General features: G+C 44.3%; 1 protein-coding gene across 5 annotated transcripts in view; it reads right to left on the reverse strand.

Moving 5' to 3' along the window:
* Positions 1–969: 969 nt before the first annotated feature.
* GLRA1 (glycine receptor alpha 1) overlaps positions 970–20,075 on the reverse strand; it is a 77,503-nt gene continuing 58,397 nt past the window's right edge. For 2 of the 5 annotated variants that reach the window (XM_011371252.1, XM_011371253.1), the window contains 5 exons: positions 19,533–19,615; positions 18,229–18,366; positions 14,320–14,534; positions 7,390–7,536; positions 970–1,422 (listed from right to left, as the gene is read on the reverse strand). In XM_011371252.1, the coding sequence (XP_011369554.1) occupies positions 1,132–1,422; positions 7,390–7,536; positions 14,320–14,534; positions 18,229–18,366; positions 19,533–19,615 (874 nt within the window). In that variant the 3' untranslated portion in view covers positions 970–1,131. Of the gene's footprint in view, positions 1,447–4,330; positions 4,337–7,389; positions 7,537–14,319; positions 14,535–18,228; positions 18,367–19,532; positions 19,616–20,075 lie in introns of all 5 variants that reach the window. The other 3 variants (XM_023537306.1, XM_011371251.1, XM_023537307.1) reach the window with 3 other exon arrangements.

A 20,075-nucleotide genomic window follows, 5' to 3' on the forward strand; every position in this document is an offset into this window, starting at 1 on the left:
GCTTCAGTACTTCCCTTTCAGCTCTTAAAACTTCACTTTGTGGCACCACTATGTAATCTGTTCCACCCCACTGACCCCACCTTCCCCAATATACACCCACTCGTAATCCATTCCAAAGAGACTCTCCAAAAAAATAGACATCTGAAAAAAGTGCATCTGTTTACACTCAGTCTATGCATATTATTTCTTGAGATTGTTACTTTTTTTTAACCATAAAAAAGATTGCATATTGGCAATATGATGAGAAAACCATGGCGGCCATTTCTGGGTGGTGGTGGGGAGTAAGTGAGGTGGATGCGGAAGCACAGAAGCGACGGGGCTCAGAGTGGGGGCAGGCGTGATCTCTGGCCTTGAGACATGAGGACTGAGGTGGGGTTATCTTGATTCTCAATCCTTGGGCCTCTGAAGTGTCCCCTCATTTTAGTCACTCCCTTCTTTTCTCTCCACTTTTTCCCATTTCCACTACCCGTACCCCGGCCGCACAACCCTCTTGAAGCAGAGGCAGAATGGCTTTTTGGCATGTGTCCACCTGGGCCAGTTTGAAGATAGGCATGGCATTTGGAGGGGCGCGATGTGGGACACACACCAGAGCAAGCTTATTTGTGACTGTTTCCACTCTGGGAAAAAATTGTCCATCACTTCTGTGACTTTCAAAATTTAAGCAGTTACTAGGCTGATAGGTTAAGAAAAATCTTTTGTTCTTGTGGTTTTGCATTAATATTAAGCATGAATATATATTATATATTACATTGCTTTCCTTCCGCTCTGGGGCAGACTGTACTCTCCTTCCAAACAGGAAACTGCACAGCCTGTGGACTCAAAATTTTTGAAAGCTGTTATGCCCCCCACTCCCCACCCCCCACCCTTAACCCTTCCCTTCCTCCCAACCCCTCAGTTCCTATGTTAGAAAATTTCTTCCCTCCCCCCTCCCACCAGCCCGCTCGCGGTTAAATAGATAGTACCACGTTCTAAGATTCATGCATCCCTGCCTTTTGCTGTTGCACATACTGCAGAGAAAGAGAGGCTTGTGCATGTGTGCCCCCTCCCTCTCTTCCCCTCACTTCCTTAGGCTCTCAGATTCCTGTGCTATTCTCACTGTGCGCTTTCCCAGCCTCCCCCGTCCCGGACCCGTCACTGGTTGTGGACATCTTCCCTGCGGACAATCTTATAGATGATCCAGTAGAACATGTTGAAGATGAGGAAGGCCATAGGGAAGCCGATGCGGGATATTTTGTCGATCTTCTTGGCCCTCTGGATGAAGAGTTTTCGCATCTCCTCCGGGGACTTCGATGGCGCAGGAGGCGGGTTGGTGGTGTTGTTATTGTTGGCGCCCTTGACCGAGATACCATCCTTGGCCTGCAGACAGGCTGGGCCCATCCCGTAGGCGGAGAAGTTGAAGCGGCCCTCTCCAGCCTCATCCTCCTGGAATAGATTCAACATGGGGCTCTACTTAAAATAAGACAGGGGCTGGGCACCCTCCCTGCAAGGCACTCCCCTGGGGGCCAGGCCATGCCCATCTGGACCTCCCTGCTTCCCTGCACCGTTTCAGGTTTCTGAAGGCGCTGTAGCTGGCTGGGGAGTTATGCCTTATAGAGGGGCGCCCCTCACATGCTCAAACAGATGCAAACCAGGGGATAGGAATGTGGCATAGGGTCTCGAGACCTGCGTTCAAATGTTGGCTCTGTCACTTGCTGGCTGTACGACGTTAGGAAAGTCACCTTCTTCTGGGAGTCTCAGGGTTTTTTATTTTTCATTTTTTTCTATGCGTGGTGGTTAAGAGTCCTCCCACTGCCTCAAAAGGTTCTTTTGACCATCAGAGATGATAGACGAGCACGTACTCTGAATGCCGTTTTGTTAGAAATCCAGGGGACAATTTGGAGGGATCCCCTGCTTTGCCTCTGTTGCCTCCTTGCCCTCCTTCCCCACCCCATTCCCCAGATCATGTTTTCGTGTGTGTGTGTGTGTGTGTTGGGGGGAGGGGGCAAGTGTCCAGGAGGGAGCAAGAACTGTGGGCCTCACCTCCATTTCACCAGCCGGGGAAGCCACAGCTGCTTCCTACCTCCATGTTCCCACATCAGGCATTTGGGACCTCAGACACACCTCTGCGTTTTTATCAAGTTATCATTCAAGAGCCTTCATTACTTGGCTGCAACTTACCTTTACAGGCTTTTTTCTCTCTCCTCACCATATGCTTTTCACACCTGCCAGTTTGTTGCACTTTCTCAGTCATCCCTGTGCATTCCCATCCCCCCCCCCCCCCCCCCCCCCCCCCCCCCCCCTGCTTACGCTCACTACCGAAATGCCTGCTGCCCTTATCCTTCTGATTTCTCCTTTTCCTGCCTCGTGGTGACCTTGCGCTAATCTGAATCATGGGGACACTCTTGCTGCTCTCATCATGTCTAGCTTTGTTTTTTTGTTTTGTTTTTTTTTCCATTTGAGCTCTGAGGTGGCACTGAGAGTCTCAGCTTAGCTGTTGATTCACGGTGTGGCTCTGGGGAAGCTTTATCAGCTCACTTCGCCCGCCTGGATAGTGGGAGCTTTTAGAGGAGCAGCCCTGTCTGCTTGTTCCTGCGCAGGGCAGGGCCAGCCTAAGAAGCAACGCAGTGCAGGAGCCACTGGTGCCTCTCCAGCTCTACTCTTGCCACCCTAGGTCAGGTCACCGTCTCGTCATGACTTCAGCATCGTCTGCCCACTGTCTCCAGCCTATGCCCACCTGCAACTCATCTGGGTTCTTATAATAGATCTTATTGGTCATCTTTTGCTTAAAACTTTTTAATAAGCTGACACTGACTTCAGGATAATTAAAGTCTATAGATGGTAAACAAGGTCTTTGATGACCTGGACCCTGTCTACCTCTCTAGTCTCATGTGTCATTCTGTGCTCCAGTCCCCCTGAAGTATTTCCTTACATTCAAAAGTGCCATGTTCCCTCTCCCTCTCTTTAACTCGGCCTCTCTTTGAGTTGTCCCCTCAGCCTAGAACACACTCCTCACTCCACCCCTGCTTCCAACTCCTTCTTTTTCACTGAACTAATTCTTACGAGCCTGCCCTGAATGCAGGGATAGGCCAGGTGTCCCTGCTGTGTGCTCCATAAGGTTCCTGTACATCTCCCCCACCCTTTTTACAGCCATTAAACACATTGTATGCCTCAATTAACGTCTGTCTCTCCCATTAGACTGCAGGCTCCAGGAAGGCGGAGGCAAAGTCTGTCCTGTTCCTTCCACCCTCAGCGCTGAACATAGGAACAGGGTAGTATCACTACGAGCTGGGAAAGGGGGAGGTTCAGAGGGGAGGGGCCCTTTGGTAGTGCGTGTAAGGCAAGGTAGTGCGTGTGGGAATGCACAGGGACGACTGAGAAGGTACAACACAACTGGCAGGTGTGCAAAGCATATGGCGGGGGACGGAATTTATGAACATAGTTCTTGGACATAAGCTGAAAACAGTCAATATTTGTTGAATAAGTAAGTGTTTACTTGTATATCTTCACCAGTCCTAGTCTTTTTTTGTTTTTTGTTTTAAATGGGTTGTATTCCTAGCACCAGCACCACAAGGATTTGGGATATATGATAAATGCTCAAGAAATCTGGCCTAACATCCTCATTGCATAAGTGGAGGAAAAAAGAATTGCTGTAGTGCCTGGCAAATAGGTGCTCAATCAATGTTTGTCAATGATTATGGCAACAGTAGAGGGTTTGTATCAGGGCCAAGGAGAGGAGTTAGGGAAGCTGGTTAATTACTGGACTCTGGGCCTAGAAGGAGGACTGGGTCCAACTCCGTTGCTTGCCATAAATGGGCCCTTGCTGCAGGGTGGGATGTTGGAAAATCTTTTCACTGGGTTCTAGTTATGTAGAGAGAAGCACCAAATTGACTTTCTATATAATTTCGGGTGAATTATTCTCTGCTTTCCTTATCTGTTAAACATGGGAGCGGGAGAGGTGGAGGTAGGTGTGTGGACTGGAGGCAGCCAGAAGGGAAATTCCCTAGAAACGACTAGACAGAGGCTTGCTATTTCTATTCCACCCAGCAGGTGGCAGGAAACGAATGCCTAGCTGCATCTGGAGCTGCTTGGGGATGGAGCAGGGGAAATCCAGTCGTGTTCTCTAGAACCCTGGGAGGGTGGTAGTGTGCCTGCCCAGTCAGGCTCGCCTAGGTTTCCTAATATTCTGACTAATGAGGCCAGCCAGGAAATTCGAGAACCAGATGTTTTCTGCCCAACAAATGAGGTGACCTGAGAGGATGCTGGGAGTTGAGATCACAGGCTCTGAGAAACTCGGGCACGCCGCTAGTTCCTCTTCACTCACCATTTGGGACTTAAAATCCTCTCTGCACACTTCCTTCTAAAGGGAGGTTTCTGCAGTGCAGGCTCGTACACAGCCAAAATACAAGCCGCATCCAGAGGGGCTAACTTCGAAGGAAGCTCTTCTTCATGATGAGTCCGTTTCGGTGTCTCTGTAGTTTCTGACATTTGCACCAAGTTCAGAGCTCTTAGGAACAAGGTCACACTAATCTGAACACATACAAGGGACCAGGCAGGAGAAATGTGAGTGATGAAGTGAGCTGGGTTGAAAAAACAATCCAGTTCGACGGGACCGTGGTAAACTGGAAAATGCATTCTCTACCGAAGGCAGTTCCAGTGCGCCAGTACCATGTGGGGTGTGCATCCAGTGGGACCAGAGGCTGTGATTCTTTTGAGTGAAATTAGAAGCGTGATTTTTAAATGCTGGCACCTTATTCCATATTTTTAAGACACTACTGGTGAAATTAAAAATATTTGCATGTTGACCTCTACCTTGGGATCAATCTTAGTTCTTATTTAAAATCCAGTAACTGCAGGACTATTTTTATCTGCTTCAAGATGGAAGCATTGGTGAACAGATAATCAAGCGATGCTGTATGGTCGATGTTTTGAGAAGAGCCATGGGTCCTCCAGCACCTCGCCTGCCTTTGCCATCAGTGCCACCGTGATCCTGGTGCCTGGCTCCTCGCTGCTGTCATTGGCACAGGAGGAACGGACAGGATGCGCTCAGAGCTCTTCCAGCACTAACATGCCGTGAGAAAGCAAGGAGGGAACTGAGCAGGAGAATCTGATCAAATCTGGCTTGTGGTCTTATTCACACTTTCCCTGGCTAGAGAAAAAGCTTCTGTTTTCCTATAGTGCTTAAAAGTGGTAGAGATTTGGCAAGGGTGGAGGCAGCCTTTGAACGTACTATGAGCCCACCATATTACACATCTGCAGGGGGCTCCATTCACATTTTAGTTCGTGCAAATAAGGCCCTCTGGAATTGTGCAGTGTACCATCTAGCGGCCTGGTGCTAGCCAATTATTTTAGACTTAGTCTTCCCAAATAAGTGTCTCTTCAACAAATGTATTAACCTTTTAGCAGAGGGAAATGCAAAAATCCACTAGCCCATTGGATAAAAAGACAAATAAAAGGTAAATCCCAGAGATAGTTGTTTTTGGTCAGTTCCTTGCTTAGATTATTTTAAGAGTTAGAGGCTAGGTATCCAATGACAGTTATGGAAGGACTAAAACTAGGGGTCTTTTAAGAAGTCCTGTCTAGCTTGCTGCACCCAAGATAGTTTCTTCTTCCAGTGCAGGTTATATCTGAACTTCCATAGACATCTTCTGACTTGGAATGTCTGCCTTCTGCCTATGGTAAACTGTTAGAAGTTAATTGAATCAGATTGCTAATATTTAAGAAACATATTGATGGAAATCTCTACCTGTGTAATCATTTTAATCCCTGGAACTTGTGAGGCAGGAGCAATATTTAAAGCTACTTTGGCATCTGATTTTATCCTCACCACAGTCCCCCATTATGCCATTTAGTCCATTTTACAGAAGGAGAAACTGAGCCCAGAAAGAGGCTAGTTTGAAGTTACATACCAAAGAGAGTAAAGAGGCAGAGTCCTTTGTCATAGCACATTGTAGCTGGGTTTTCAGCTGTTTTAAGTAGGTTAATCTATAGCTGTTAGGGGCTTGATGTGTGGCATATGTATCGTGGGGCCTGACAGGTCACAGTGTATGGGTTCTTGGTTGACCTAATCTGTTGCTGGAGAAACTTCCAGGCAGGCTGTCTGAATTTCTTTGTCTATTAGTTTATTCCTTTATTTGTTCAGCAAATGCCTATTGCATGCTCACTATTAGGCATTGTGTTAGGCACCAGGGATGTACCACTGAACAAGAGTAGACATGGTCTTTGTCCTTATGAAGTTTATAAGTCAGTGGAAGAGATAAGCATTAAAAAATGACGTCATTGAATGAATAATTACAAATCAAATATAAATGTTTAGAAGGAAAGAATCCAGGTCCACTTAGTACATGGCCTTTGCAAGCACACATAGCATCTTTGTGCAAATTAGAAAAAAGGCATGCTCCTCTTGGGCATAGGAATTAGAGTCCTTTCCTCTGGCTGATACAGTTCATGCCAGGGCATGGCTTAGAGAAGCCTGCCTACTTGGCTAAGGGTTCTTGTAGACTATTACCTACGTGGCTATCCTCAACAACCTTGCAAAAGAACTGCTATCTAGGACCTACACCTTGACTAAGATACCGGGGAAAGATGTCTCAACCGAGAACTGGAAAATGAGAGGGCTATACCAAGCAAAGTGCACTGGAAGAGCAAGGAGGCGAGAACAAGATACCTAAAGTTCTATATGTATATCTGAGGAGCAAAGGAGAAAGTGATGTGAAGCCGAGGCTGGAGAGAAGAGCAGGTTCTGTGACCCCCAGGAGAAAGGTCTCCTGAGGAAGAAGTTAGGGACCAGGGTGCGGAGCCTGTGTGCTCCTATAGGCTGCACACTCTCTAGTGGCATTTGCTGGTTGGAACACAACCTCTGAGCTAATGGAGATTGGTGACCTTTCAGAGATGGCCTGACAGATTTTTCTTTATTCAGTCCTTCAGTGAGAGAATCCACTCTTGGGTAGGATTTTTGCTTGATGTCTCTTTTTTGGAGGTAGGAAGCAAAGCCTGGAACCTGGACATTTTACTCTAGGATTTTACCTTTCGTGGTACAATTTCCTTCTGCAAACCAGGTTGCATGGAAATAATACAACCTTGCAGAAAACACTCATAAACATCTCTCAGCCTGCCACGCTTTGGGTTTATAGCTAATTGTTATCTTGGCCCCATCAGCATTTGCTCCATCAGTTCTGTCTTCAGGTGTAACCTGATAATTTCTGTAGTATTGTTATAGTTGGAAGAGTTTCTGCTCATAGTCCCAATCAGGGCAATTATTTATGGGAGGAGAAGCTAGGACTTTAATCCCTATTTTGTGCCTGCCTTACCCACTGAGAACAGTGGTCCAATCAAACAGATAAGACAAGGCTGCCTGGAGCTCTTCTGTTTGCCGCCAACTGTCCCTCCTTAGGCAGTGACCTAAAGGCCTACCTTGTGATGTCTTCGCTTCCTCCTGAATCGGAGCAGCTCTTTGTGCTGTCGAGACACAAAGTTGACAGCAGCATACTCAAGCAAGGCCGAGAACACGAAGAGTAGGCACACTGCCATCCAAATGTCAATGGCTTTCACATAGGACACCTGAAGTGGGGTGGGGGAAAGTGAGGGTAGAGGAGAGCGAAATACTTAGTATGGTGGAATGTTTTCTGCTTTTTAGTAACTCCCACCATCACCCATTGCTGTACCCTCCTCAGCATGGAGGATGCAGAGGAAAACAAGAAAAATGCATCAAGAAGACTGGGCATAATATTGGGAAGAATGGAGTACTGTTCTTAGAAGAGTACTAAAGAGAGGTGGATGGTGTATCTGGCATTATTATTTAGTGGAACAGAATGCTGTGTTTAGTCTAAGGGTGATAAGAACAGGTACCTCATGTTAAAATGGAGAATGTCAGTGAAAATGGTGCAGTAAGATCTTTGAAAACTCTCTCCTCCGTAAAAGCAACATGAACACCAGCAAAAACGGTCAGAATAAACGTTTTCAGGGCTCCGTTAATTAGCCAAAGGCTAACACCAATCCTGTGAGCATTTATTTAAGAAAAACAGCTGAATCTCAGTAAGAACAGCAAGCTTTGTGGCATTTAAAAACAGCTTCATTGAGATATAATTTACATGCCAAACAATACGCACACACGTAAAGTGTACAATTTGATGGTTTTTATGTATTCATAGATATGTGTGACCATCATCACAGTCGATTTTAGAAATTTCATCACCTCAAAAAGAAACCTAGTAACTTTTACCTATCATCCTCCTATTCTCTCAGTTCTCCAACCCCCTGTCCTAAGCAACCAGTAATCTACTTCTGTCTCTATAGATTTCTCAGTTCTGGACATTTTATATTAATGGAATAATAAATAGGTGGCCTTTTTTGATGTATATCTTTCCCTTAGCATAATGTTTTCAAAACTTATCCATACTGTAGAATGTATCAGTATTTAAATTTTTTTTTTATGGCCAAATAACATTCCATTGCGTGGATATAGCAATTTGTCGATCTATTCATCAACTGATGGACATTTGGGTGATTTCTATCTTTTGGCTAGCATGAATAATGTGGCTATGAACTTCTGTGTACAATTTTTTTGTGTGGACATGTTTTCATTTCTGTTCGGGCTTTGTGGTGTTTTAAATTGCCCTGTTTCTCTCCTCCCATCCCCAGCTCCATGCTAGCCTTGAAAACCAATAGTCTGCAAGTACAGTGAAAACCAGCAGTATCCTGGAAGCCAATGAATGTGGCAGAACAGAGTTGGAGCTTCTTTAAAGCTCCATTCCCAGAGAGTTGTCATTATTTGATCTGCGCTGTGGTTCACTGAAAGACCCCCACTCAGAAGCCTGTCTTTGCCTGACTTGGAGCTGGCCCATTGTGAACAGCATTTTCCCTGGGGGCATTTGTGGCAATTGTTGAATATCAGGTCATCCGGAGGCAGTAGGTAACAGTTGAAGCAAACAGGTTGATCAAAAAACTTTAAAGGAAAAGCTGGGGAATGAGATGTCCTTAGGGGGCTTTAGAAAGCTCTGGGTATTCCTAGGACTCCGTGTGCATGCTTAGGCATTGTGCAAGCCAAGGGAAGACCTGAGAGGGTCCTTAGTGCTCAACTCTGGTTAACCTTGATGTGCTGAGCAAGCAGAAAGTGAAGGCTAAGGAAAGTTATAAACTCCCTGACTGAATGTTGAAGTTGTTTTCTAATATATACACAGAGCCTCTAGGTAAAGGCTGTGAGATTTATAGGTTCAAGTCATTCAAGGGAATCTCTTCAATTTTTAGCTAACTACCAAGCTAACAGAACAGAGACTTCATTGTCTTTGCTCACATAGCAAAGAATAAAGTTGTCGTGACACAACAAAGAGTATAGATATTACAGAATTAGTTTAAAATAATTACTAAACAAACAGCAGCAGCAACAGCAACAACAAATCATGAGGAAAGAGACTCTGATTTCCAGGGATGCCACATTATATTTTGTAAAATGTGCAATTTTTAACAAAAATTATAAGAGGTGCAAAGAAACAAGAACTTATGACCCTGCAATAGGCTGAGTGTTTGTGTTCCTGCCCCTTTCAAATATTGAAATCTTAATTCCATTGCGATGGTTTTTGGAGGTGTTGCCTTAGGGAAGTAATTATGTCATGACATGAGAGTAGAGCTCTCATGAATGGAATTGGTGCCTTTATAAGAAGAGGCCAGAGAGCTAGCTACCTCTCTTTCTACCACGTGAAGATACAATAATAAGCTGGCAGTTCACAACAGGAAGAGGGGGTCCGCACTGGAACCTGACTGTGTTGGCACCCTGATCTTAGACTTCCAGACTCCAGAACTGTGAGAAATAATTTCTGTTGTTTTTAAGTCACCTAGTCTATGGTACTTTGATATAGCAGCTCAGGTTAGCTAAGACTGGTCCCTACATAAGAAAAAAAAGCAGTCAAAAGAAGCTGCCCCTGAGAAAGCCCAGATGTAGGAATTAATAAAGACTTTAAATCAGTTATTTTAAATATGTTCAAATAACTAAAGGACACCATGTCTAAACTACTAAAAAAATGTTTGAGAACAAGTTCTCACCAAGTAGAGTATGAGATAGAAATTATACAAAAGAACCAAGTAGAAATTCTGGAGTTGAAAAGTACAATAACTGAAAATTTCACTAGAGAGGAACAGCAGCATATTTGAGCAGACAGAAGAAAGAATCAGTGCACCCGAGGTTATCCTGTCTGAGGAACAGAATGAAGAAAAATGAACAGAGCCTCAGAGACCTATGGGGAACCATTATGCACACTAATATACAGTTAATGGGTATCTCTGAAGGAGAGAAGAAAAAGAGACAGAAAGACTACTTAAAGAAATAATGGCCACAATTTTCCCCAAACTTGATGAAAAACACTAATGTATACATCTAAGAAGCTCAGTAAACTCTAAGCAAGATAAACTCAAAAGAGATCCAATAATCAAAGTGTCAGAAGCCAAAGACAGAGAATCTTGAAAGCAGCAAGAGAGAAGCAGTTCATCATGTATTAGAGATCATTAATAAGATTAACAGGTTTCTTATTGAAACTATGGGGTTTAGAAGATGAAATTAAATATGACCCAAATACATGGGAAGACATCCCCTGTTCATGAATTGGAAGACTTAATATTGTTAAGATGCCAGTACTCCCCAAATTAACCTAGAGACTCTGACTCTGCATTTTAAATCAAAATTCCTTTTTTTTGTTGTTGCAGAAATTGACAAGCTGATGTTAAATTTCATATTTATGTTTATATGGAATGCAAGGGACCCAGGATAGCCAAAACTACCTTTAAAAAGAACACAGTTGGAGGACTCACACTTCTTAATTTCAAACTTACTACAAAGCTATGGTAATCAACAGCGTGGTACTGGCATTAGGATAAACATGTATCAAGGAATAGCACTGAGAATCCAGAAATAAACCCGTACAACTATAGTCGATCGATTTTTGACAAGGATGTAAATTCATTGGAGGGAAAGAACAGTCTTCTCAACAAATGGTGCTGGGACATCTGAATATCTACATGTGAAAGAATGATATCCCTCTCTCATACCACATTTATTTATAAAAATAAAATGGATTAAAAACCTAGAGTAAACCATAAAACTCTTAGAATAAATAGGTGTGAATCTTTGTCACCTTGCATTGGGCATTAGTTTCTTGAATATTGTACCCATATCACAAGTAACAAAAGCAAAAGTAGATAAATTTTACTTCATTAAAATTAAAAACTTTTATGTATAAAGGACATTATCAATCAAGCAAAAAGACAACCTACAGAATAGGAGAAAATATTTGCAAATTATGTATATCTGATAAGGGTTTAAAATCCACAATACACAAAGAACGATTACAATTCAACAGTAAAAAGAATACCCCAATTAAAAAGTGGGCAAAAGATTTGAGTAGACATTTCTTCAAAGAAGATATAGAAATTGCCAATAAGCACATGAAAAAAATGCTTAACGAGATTAGTCATTAGGAAAATGCAAATCAAAACCACAGCAAGATACCAGTTCATACCCACTAAAATGTCTATAATCAAAAAGACATAAGTGTTGGAAAGGATGTGGAGAAATTAGAACCTGGTGGAATTGTGAAATGGTGTAGCCACTTGGAAAATAGGCAATTGCTCAAGTTAAGCATATAGTTCCTATATGACCCAACAATTCCACTCCTAAATATATACCTATAGGAGTTGAAAACATATGTCACATGAAACATACATGTTTATAGAAGCATTATTTTTAGTAGCCCCAAAGTGGAAATAACCCAAATCTCTATCAACTGATGAATAAACAAAATGTGATATACCACACAATAGAATATTCACTCATAAAAAGGAATGATGTACTGATACATGCTCCAATATGAATGAATGATCATTGAAAACTATGCTAGATAGAAGTCACAAAAGTGGACATATCATACGATTCCATTTATTTGAGATATTCAGAATAGGCAAATCCATAAAAATAGAAATTAGGTTTGTGGTTGTCAGAGACTGGCCAGTGACTGGTGATGAGGATGGGGAGTTATTTTTGGGGTGATGAAAAATATTCTGGAAATCGATAGTGGTGAGGGTATATTAAATACCACTGAATTTTATGCTGTAAAAAAAAAAAAGTGAATGAGGAAGAATATGATGTTAAGTGTTAGCAATATTGAGCCACGTATCGAGTCTAGTGTTAACGAGTGGAGCAGAATATTGAGTCTCACACAAGGAAAGGAGGCCGAGTGTTTCTGCTGGTACAAATGAACAGAGCAGAAGGTATTTTCAGGTGGTAACAGCAAAGTCTAGTGTTAATAGTGCAAAGGGCAGATTGTTGAGTTCTGTGGTCAGGGTGAGTAGAGAGGACGGTGTCTAATGTTGATGGCAAATGAAGTGCAACGTCATATTAAAAGTTAATGGAACAGTCAACGTCATGAAAAACAAAAATGTGGGGAGACTTGTAGATTAAAAGAGCAACCACATGCAATATGAGTCTATGGAGTCCTTGACTGGATTCCTTAACATGTCCACTGATGACATTTTTTGGACAATTGGGAAATTTTAAATGAAAGCTTATATTAGGTGAAATTATGGCATTATTTATAAGTCAATAATTATTTAATTAATGTTAACTTTTTAGATGTGATAATATCATTGTGATTCTTACTCTTTATTTAGAGGTGAATTGTCATGATGTCTGTAACCTCGAAATGCTTGAATAAAAATTGCATCTACCTACTTACCTACCTACCTACCTACCTACCTACCTATATAGAGACTGAGATAAAGTAGATGTGGCAAAATGATAGCAATTGGAATCCAGGTGAAGGGTTTTAGGGTGTTCATTGTGTATTATTTCAATTTTTCTGTATCAAAACAATGTTAAGTGTGGCATTAATTGGAGATGGTGCAGAATATTGCATTTAGCGTAAGATTGCGGGGAGCAGAGTATGGCATCTGGCATTAGTAGCAGAGCGGAAGGTCGTGTCTAGTGTTGAGTGACTAAAGCAGAACGTGTCTCAATGACAGTACGGATGGTAAGAGAAGGCAGTGCCTCGCATGACGAGAGAGCACAGCAGAACGGGGCATTCAGCATTCCCAGTGAGAGGAGCAGGATGCTGGATCTTAAATATGAGTGAATGGAGGAGTATGTGGTGTCTGGCATTGGTAGTAGATGAAGCAGAATGTTATGTCTAATGGTAAAAGTGAATTGAGCAGAATGTGAGGTCTAGTGTTAACAGTGAAAGGAACAGAATGCTGCATGTATTGTGAAGGGGACTGGAGGAGAATTAGTGTGTGGTGTCAATAATGAATGAAGTGGAACACTGTCTGGTGTTAGAATAATGGAACAGAATGTTGTGTCTAGTGTAGAGTAAATGGAGCAGAATGTGTGTTTCTGGCATTAATAGGGAATAGAGTGAAATGTTGTGTGTAGGGTTAATAGCGAATGGAGCAGCATATGGTTCAAGAGTTGATAGTGAATGTAGCAGAATGTGGTGTTAACATTAGAAACATAAGAACCAGATTGAAGTGTGTGCAGAAAAGGGTTAACGTGGCAGGCGTGAGGCTGCTGCTACGAAGGACCTGCTTGTAAGCTTGGTCGACATCTGGGAACTTGGATTTGGGGAGTGCTGCCATTTTACCTAAGTGACTAGACTGCCTGTACAAATGATACGGTTTATGTTGAACCTCTGCTTTCCTCCTAGGAGTCTGGAAGTTTGGTATGTGCGAGGCGGAGGGTGACCAGCACCCGGTAAAAACCTTTGGTACCGAACCTTAAATGAATTTCAAAACAGTTTTTCTTTTTGTGTCTCCAGGCAGAGCCATCTCATATGGTGGCTGCCTTTTTGTTGCTGGGGTAAGAGAGTGCTCTGTGTGGTCCCTCATGGGAGGGAGAAAGCAAGGAAGCCTGCCCATGGGTTCTTCTGCCTGCGTCCCCTTTTATCCAGCTGTGTATCCTGAGTACAACTATATGCTGAGTCCGTGAGTCCTATCAAATCTCCGAACATGGGAGTGGTCTTGGAGACTCCCAACAGAGTATCTGTCATTGATGATGAAAGGAGAGGCATGTTATTCTTAGCACTAAAAGTGAGTGGAGGAGGAAGTAGAGTTGAGTGTTAATAGTAAACGAAGTAAAATGTGTGTGGGTGGAGAATGGAGCAGAATGTGGTATCTGGCAACTGTATTGAACATAATGTTAAATTTGGAGGAAAGGTTTGAGGGATAAAAATGCTGGATACTGCCAAGTGTAGTAGATAAAGAAATAGTGACTAATTTCTCATGTTCCTCTTATCTCGGGCAGGGAAGAGAGATGAGTGTTCTCCTTATCTGTTCAGGTGATCTGTGCTCTTATGCAGTAGAACGTACCTTGGGCAGGGATGCTCGGGAACCAGAGCTCTGGGTAGTCATGGTGAGCACAGTGGTGATTCCCAGGCCCACACGGGCTGGTGCAGCATCCATGTTGATCCAGAAGGAAATCCACGAGAGGATGACAATGAGCAGGCTGGGAATGTACATCTGGATCAGGTAGTAGCCCATCTGTCGCTCCAGGTGGAACCGGGCCTCAATACAGGTGAATTTACCTGTAAGAAATTATAGCGAGAAGGCAGAATAGCCTCGTGGATAGGAACAGGGCTTTGAGGTCTGACCACCCTTGGCTGGAGTCCTGGTTCAGCCTCACACCAGCCGTGTTTCTAGGCATGTGTTGAAATCTCTCCGCGTCTCAGTTTTCTTGATGACGTTAAGTTGGGGATAATGATGATTATGATGATGATGATGATAATAAAATGATAATACCTACCTCACATAGTTACTCAAATGGTTACTGTGATGATAGAATGAGATGGTGCCTATAAAGAACTTAGCACCGTCCTCATACATCATTAGTGCTCAGGAATGCCATCCTCCTCCTCATCACTATTTTGTTCCTAAGAGTGGGCCTAAGTGGACCACTCTCTATCCTTCTGCCAGTTTTCTTCCCGAACATGACTTGATCCTGTTACTTTTCTTTGTAAAACCTTTCATTCCTTCTCTCATACAAGAAGGTTTGCATTACCCGCAGGGGAAAGTTCAGACTCTTTAGTCTGCCCTTAACAATGCAGCTCTAGCCCGTCTTTCTTCACCTTAATCATGGCCCCCTACACTCCATCCCTTGCTTGAGCATGCTTTCACACTTGATCCTGCTAATCCCTCTTCCTGGAATGCCCTTATTCCTTCTCACAACCAGCCAAAGAAATCCTCCTCCACAGCAGTTTAAATGTGGAGTCTTCCCTAGCAGAATGCCTCTTTTTTCTCTGTGCTTCTTCAGCTCTGCTCACCCGATCCTCAGAGCCTTTAAGGCATAATGCAATGAGTGAGTGGGCAAGTTGGTCTCTTGCTGTCTCTGTCCTCTGCACTAGGTTATGGGCAGCTGGTCTTCTCCCTATCTGTGTGTCCCAGGAACTGGAGCAGGGCCAGTCCCATGGTAGGGTATCAACTCCTGTCCCCTGAAGCAGTTACTAGTGGATTTCTTTGAGCTCTCTGGACCGTATGCTCCATGTGGTCAGGGCCTTGTAAGTCTTTTCTCCTTATATCCACAGGGCCTAGGACAGAACACAGTTCTCACCTAAATGTGAGTAGCAAAGAACAAATGAGATAATGTTGGGAAAATGCTGTATAAATAGTAAAGGGCTGTGGTACGTGAGAGTCAGTTATGGTTATTTAATTTATGAGAGTCCTTGCTCTCTTGGCCATTAATGGGAGTGCCATTATCTGAGTCTCAGCCTGTCCAGCAATGAAGAGAGTTTCTTTGGAGGTTCTGAGACATCTCCAAGGTCACCCAGAAAGAGGCAGCTGTCCTAGACAGACCAGAGCCGAGGCTACTTGCCCTTTCTCTGGGCCTTCTCGTTGCACCAGAGCCCACGGTGGTTTTGCTCAGTCCCTCTCCTTCACTTCCTCCTCTCTGTGGCCGCTGCTACCAGCTTTACCCAGCTGGGTTCAGACAGCAGCCTCCTACCCAGCCCTCCGGCTGGCATGTGAGCCGACTGACTTTCTTCCACAGTGCTTCCGTGAGCTCCTTCCCAGCCTGAAACGGTATGCAAAGTCAGCCTTGATCCGGCTCCACTTCATTCCTGTATTCAGTCTTCTAACAAAGGCTGTGCTTAGGCACGAGAGATAGAACTGAGCTGAATAGTGGTGGTTCTCCACACGCCCTTGTAGCTCACGGTCTAGTGGACCTTTTCCAGCTTTACTGTTGACTAATCTTCAGTGCCACCTCTCAGCTTCCTTCTGCTGAGGTCTGACGTGAGCATTCTCTGTGCCTTTGCTCTGTCAGAAATGCTAGTTCCTGTGTGACAAAGACTGCTACATGTCCTCCCAATATCAGCACCTCCTTCTGCTTTAGGAAATAGGATCCAATTTGAGTTAAGCATACTGCTACCTGGAATAAAGACTGTATCTCTCTCCCAGCTTCCCTTGTAATAAGGCATGGCCTACGCTTAGGTTACTTGCCCCAGGACACACAGGAAGAACACAGCAGAGCCACTTTTTGGTTTCACAGGATAGTCTCTTAACCACTAGGTGATAAATACAGAGCTTGCTCCATCACAAGTACCTCTTAAGATCTGTTGAGTCAATGATTGAATGAATGTGGCCCTGACTGGGGGTGGGATTTGAGGAGAGTGGTCCCTCGCACCTACCTGTGTTGTAATGCTTGGTACAGTATCTCAAGTCCTTCTCTTCCTTCAGGATAAACTGGGGCAAAGTTAGTCCATCTGCCACCTGCACAGCTCCCTGCTCCTGCCACTCAAAGATGAGGTCATTCATGGTATATCCAACTGGGATAGGGTCAGAAGAAGGAGCAGTCATCACCAAGAAGCACTTATTTGAAGCATGTCAGGGTTGATTAGGGTCAGAGACAGAGAGGCATCAGACACTTGATGGAACTCATGAAACCATGTTTTTTTCCCCCTCACAAAGGAGGTTAAAACTGGTTTAATTTACATCTACCTCACAACCCTTCTACCTCGCTTCCTACCTCTCCCAGCATCCTAACTTAGCTTGTTCTGTTGCCCCCTCCTCCACACAATCAGTTGACAGTCACTCTTTGTGCCTGTACACCATCCTTGCAAGCTTCCTATTTTGCTCACAGCTGACTTTTTTTTTTTTTTTTTTTTTCTGTGAAATGCTACTGCGGTGGACCTGTCAGTTGAGGGTCAGGATGTGAGATGGTGACTCAACTCGACTAATCTGACTCTCTTTCTCAGGACTTTGACTCTTGAGTGAAGTGACAGAAGGTTCAGAGTCGGCTGGCGCTGATTCCCTTCAGCAGTGGCATTTCAAGGGGCTGGTCCATCACTTCTTGCTGCCTACATGCTCTGCCTTCATTTCTGTACTTTTAGCTCCTCCAAGTCCATGAGGAACCTCTATGTCCTTCCATTTAATTCTAGATTTTAAACTCGTCAGATTGCTCTCTGTGTTAGCAGTCAAAGAAGTCAGCTACCCCATCTGTAAAAATCCCGGTTTACTTGATTGCTCAGTCCCTCTCCTTCACTTCCTCCTCTCTGTGGCCGCTGTTACCAGCTTTACCCAGCTGGGTTCAGACAGCAGCCTCCTACCCAGCCCTCCGGCTGGCATGTGAGCCGACTGACTTTCTTCCACAGTGCTTCCGTGAGCTCCTTCCCAGCCTGAAACGGTATGCAAAGTCAGCCTTGATCCGGCTCCACTTCATTCCTGTATTCAGTCTTCTAACAAAGGCTGTGCTTAGGCACGAGAGATAGAACTGAGCTAAATAGTGGTGGTTCTCCACACGCCCTTGTAGCTCACGGTCTAGTGGACCTTTTCCAGCTTTACTGTTGACTAATCTTCAGTGCCACCTCTCAGCTTCCTTCTGCTGAGGTCTGACGTGAGCATTCTCTGTGCCTTTGCTCTGTCAGAAATGCTAGTTCCTGTGTGACAAAGACTGCTACATGTCCTCCCAATATCAGCACCTCCTTCTGCTTTAGGAAATAGGATCCAATTTGAGTTAAGCATACTGCTACCTGGAATAAAGACTGTATCTCTCTCCCAGCTTCCCTTGTAATAAGGCATGGCCTACGCTTAGGTTACTTGCCCCAGGACACACAGGAAGAACACAGCAGAGCCACTTTTTGGTTTCACAGGATAGTCTCTTAACCACTAGGTGATAAATACAGAGCTTGCTCCATCACAAGTACCTCTTAAGATCTGTTGAGTCAATGATTGAATGAATGTGGCCCTGACTGGGGGTGGGATTTGAGGAGAGTGGTCCCTCGCACCTACCTGTGTTGTAATGCTTGGTACAGTATCTCAAGTCCTTCTCTTCCTTCAGGATAAACTGGGGCAAAGTTAGTCCATCTGCCACCTGCACAGCTCCCTGCTCCTGCCACTCAAAGATGAGGTCATTCATGGTATATCCAACTGGGATAGGGTCAGAAGAAGGAGCAGTCATCACCAAGAAGCACTTATTTGAAGCATGTCAGGGTTGATTAGGGTCAGAGACAGAGAGGCATCAGACACTTGATGGAACTCATGAAACCATGTTTTTTTCCCCCTCACAAAGGAGGTTAAAACTGGTTTAATTTACATCTACCTCACAACCCTTCTACCTCGCTTCCTACCTCTCCCAGCATCCTAACTTAGCTTGTTCTGTTGCCCCCTCCTCCACACAATCAGTTGACAGTCACTCTTTGTGCCTGTACACCATCCTTGCAAGCTTCCTATTTTGCTCACAGCTGACTTTTTTTTTTTTTTTTTTTTTCTGTGAAATGCTACTGCGGTGGACCTGTCAGTTGAGGGTCAGGATGTGAGATGGTGACTCAACTCGACTAATCTGACTCTCTTTCTCAGGACTTTGACTCTTGAGTGAAGTGACAGAAGGTTCAGAGTCGGCTGGCGCTGATTCCCTTCAGCAGTGGCATTTCAAGGGGCTGGTCCATCACTTCTTGCTGCCTACATGCTCTGCCTTCATTTCTGTACTTTTAGCTCCTCCAAGTCCATGAGGAACCTCTATGTCCTTCCATTTAATTCTAGATTTTAAACTCGTCAGATTGCTCTCTGTGTTAGCAGTCAAAGAAGTCAGCTACCCCATCTGTAAAAATCCCGGTTTACTTGATTGTTCTCTTTTATAAAGCTTACTCCAAGTCATTCTCTCCTTCCCAGTCAGCAGGAAGCACGCTTTCTGCCATGAGGCCACCATGTTTTGTACTTTGAACAACACACCACTTGTTTCCCTGTCTCAGTCATCTATCTCCCCTGCTGGAGTCAGCATCCCTGTGAGTTCAAGGACCATGACTTATTCAAGCTATTTCTCCTTCATTCCTGGAGAGCCCTTCACAAGGGACATGGAACTGTGTGCCTCTTTGGGGAATGCCGCTGGCTCCAAAGCTGGATCTCAGGCAGAAAATGGAAGGGAAGTTATATTTCTAATGCATTTTCTAAGAGCAAAGCCCTTCATCTGGCATTTTGGACTATTACAGTAATCTCTTGGGGTCCAGTGGTTAGGAGCAGCTGTGTGGGAATTTCTGCTGGTCCTGTGGGTAAAGGGGAGTCTGGTTCTTCATAGAGGCCTCATGCAAGAGACTCACAGCTTTCCAGTTGCATGATACATGTCTGGACGTCCATGGGGAAATTCTTCAAGTCCATGGGGCAGGCCAGTGTCAGGGTGATTCTGGGAAGAGAAGGGATTTTAATGACACTGGATCCACAGGCCAGAGAAACTGTACCTCTGTTCTCGTTACCAGCAGAAACTAGTTATCTAGGAGAGGTCAAGGAGGTTAGGGAACTCTAGTGTTTTTTGAACCAATATATGTGTATTTCCACATTTCAGATATGGAAATGTAGGCTCAGAGAGATAAAGTAGGTTGTTTGAGGTCACATGGAGTTAGTGGAACTTCTGTATTTCTTTGGAGTCTGTCTGGCTTCTAGAGACCTGCCTTTAGCAAGTTACCTGAAGGCCTGGAGGCCAGGGCCTGCCCACCTCCCCCACCCCGCTCCCTGCTTTTCTGCAGAGCCCTCAGATAGGTGCAGAGACTGAATTTTCAGTTGAGCAGTATCAGGCTTCAGGCATCCCCAGGTGCACCGGCAGCAGGTGCTGTAAGTGGTTCTTGGCTGCCTCCCTACACACCCTA

The sequence above is a fragment of the Pteropus vampyrus genome, unplaced genomic scaffold (assembly GCF_000151845.1).
Source record: "Pteropus vampyrus isolate Shadow unplaced genomic scaffold, Pvam_2.0 Scaffold185, whole genome shotgun sequence".
NCBI lineage: Eukaryota > Metazoa > Chordata > Mammalia > Chiroptera > Pteropodidae > Pteropus > Pteropus vampyrus.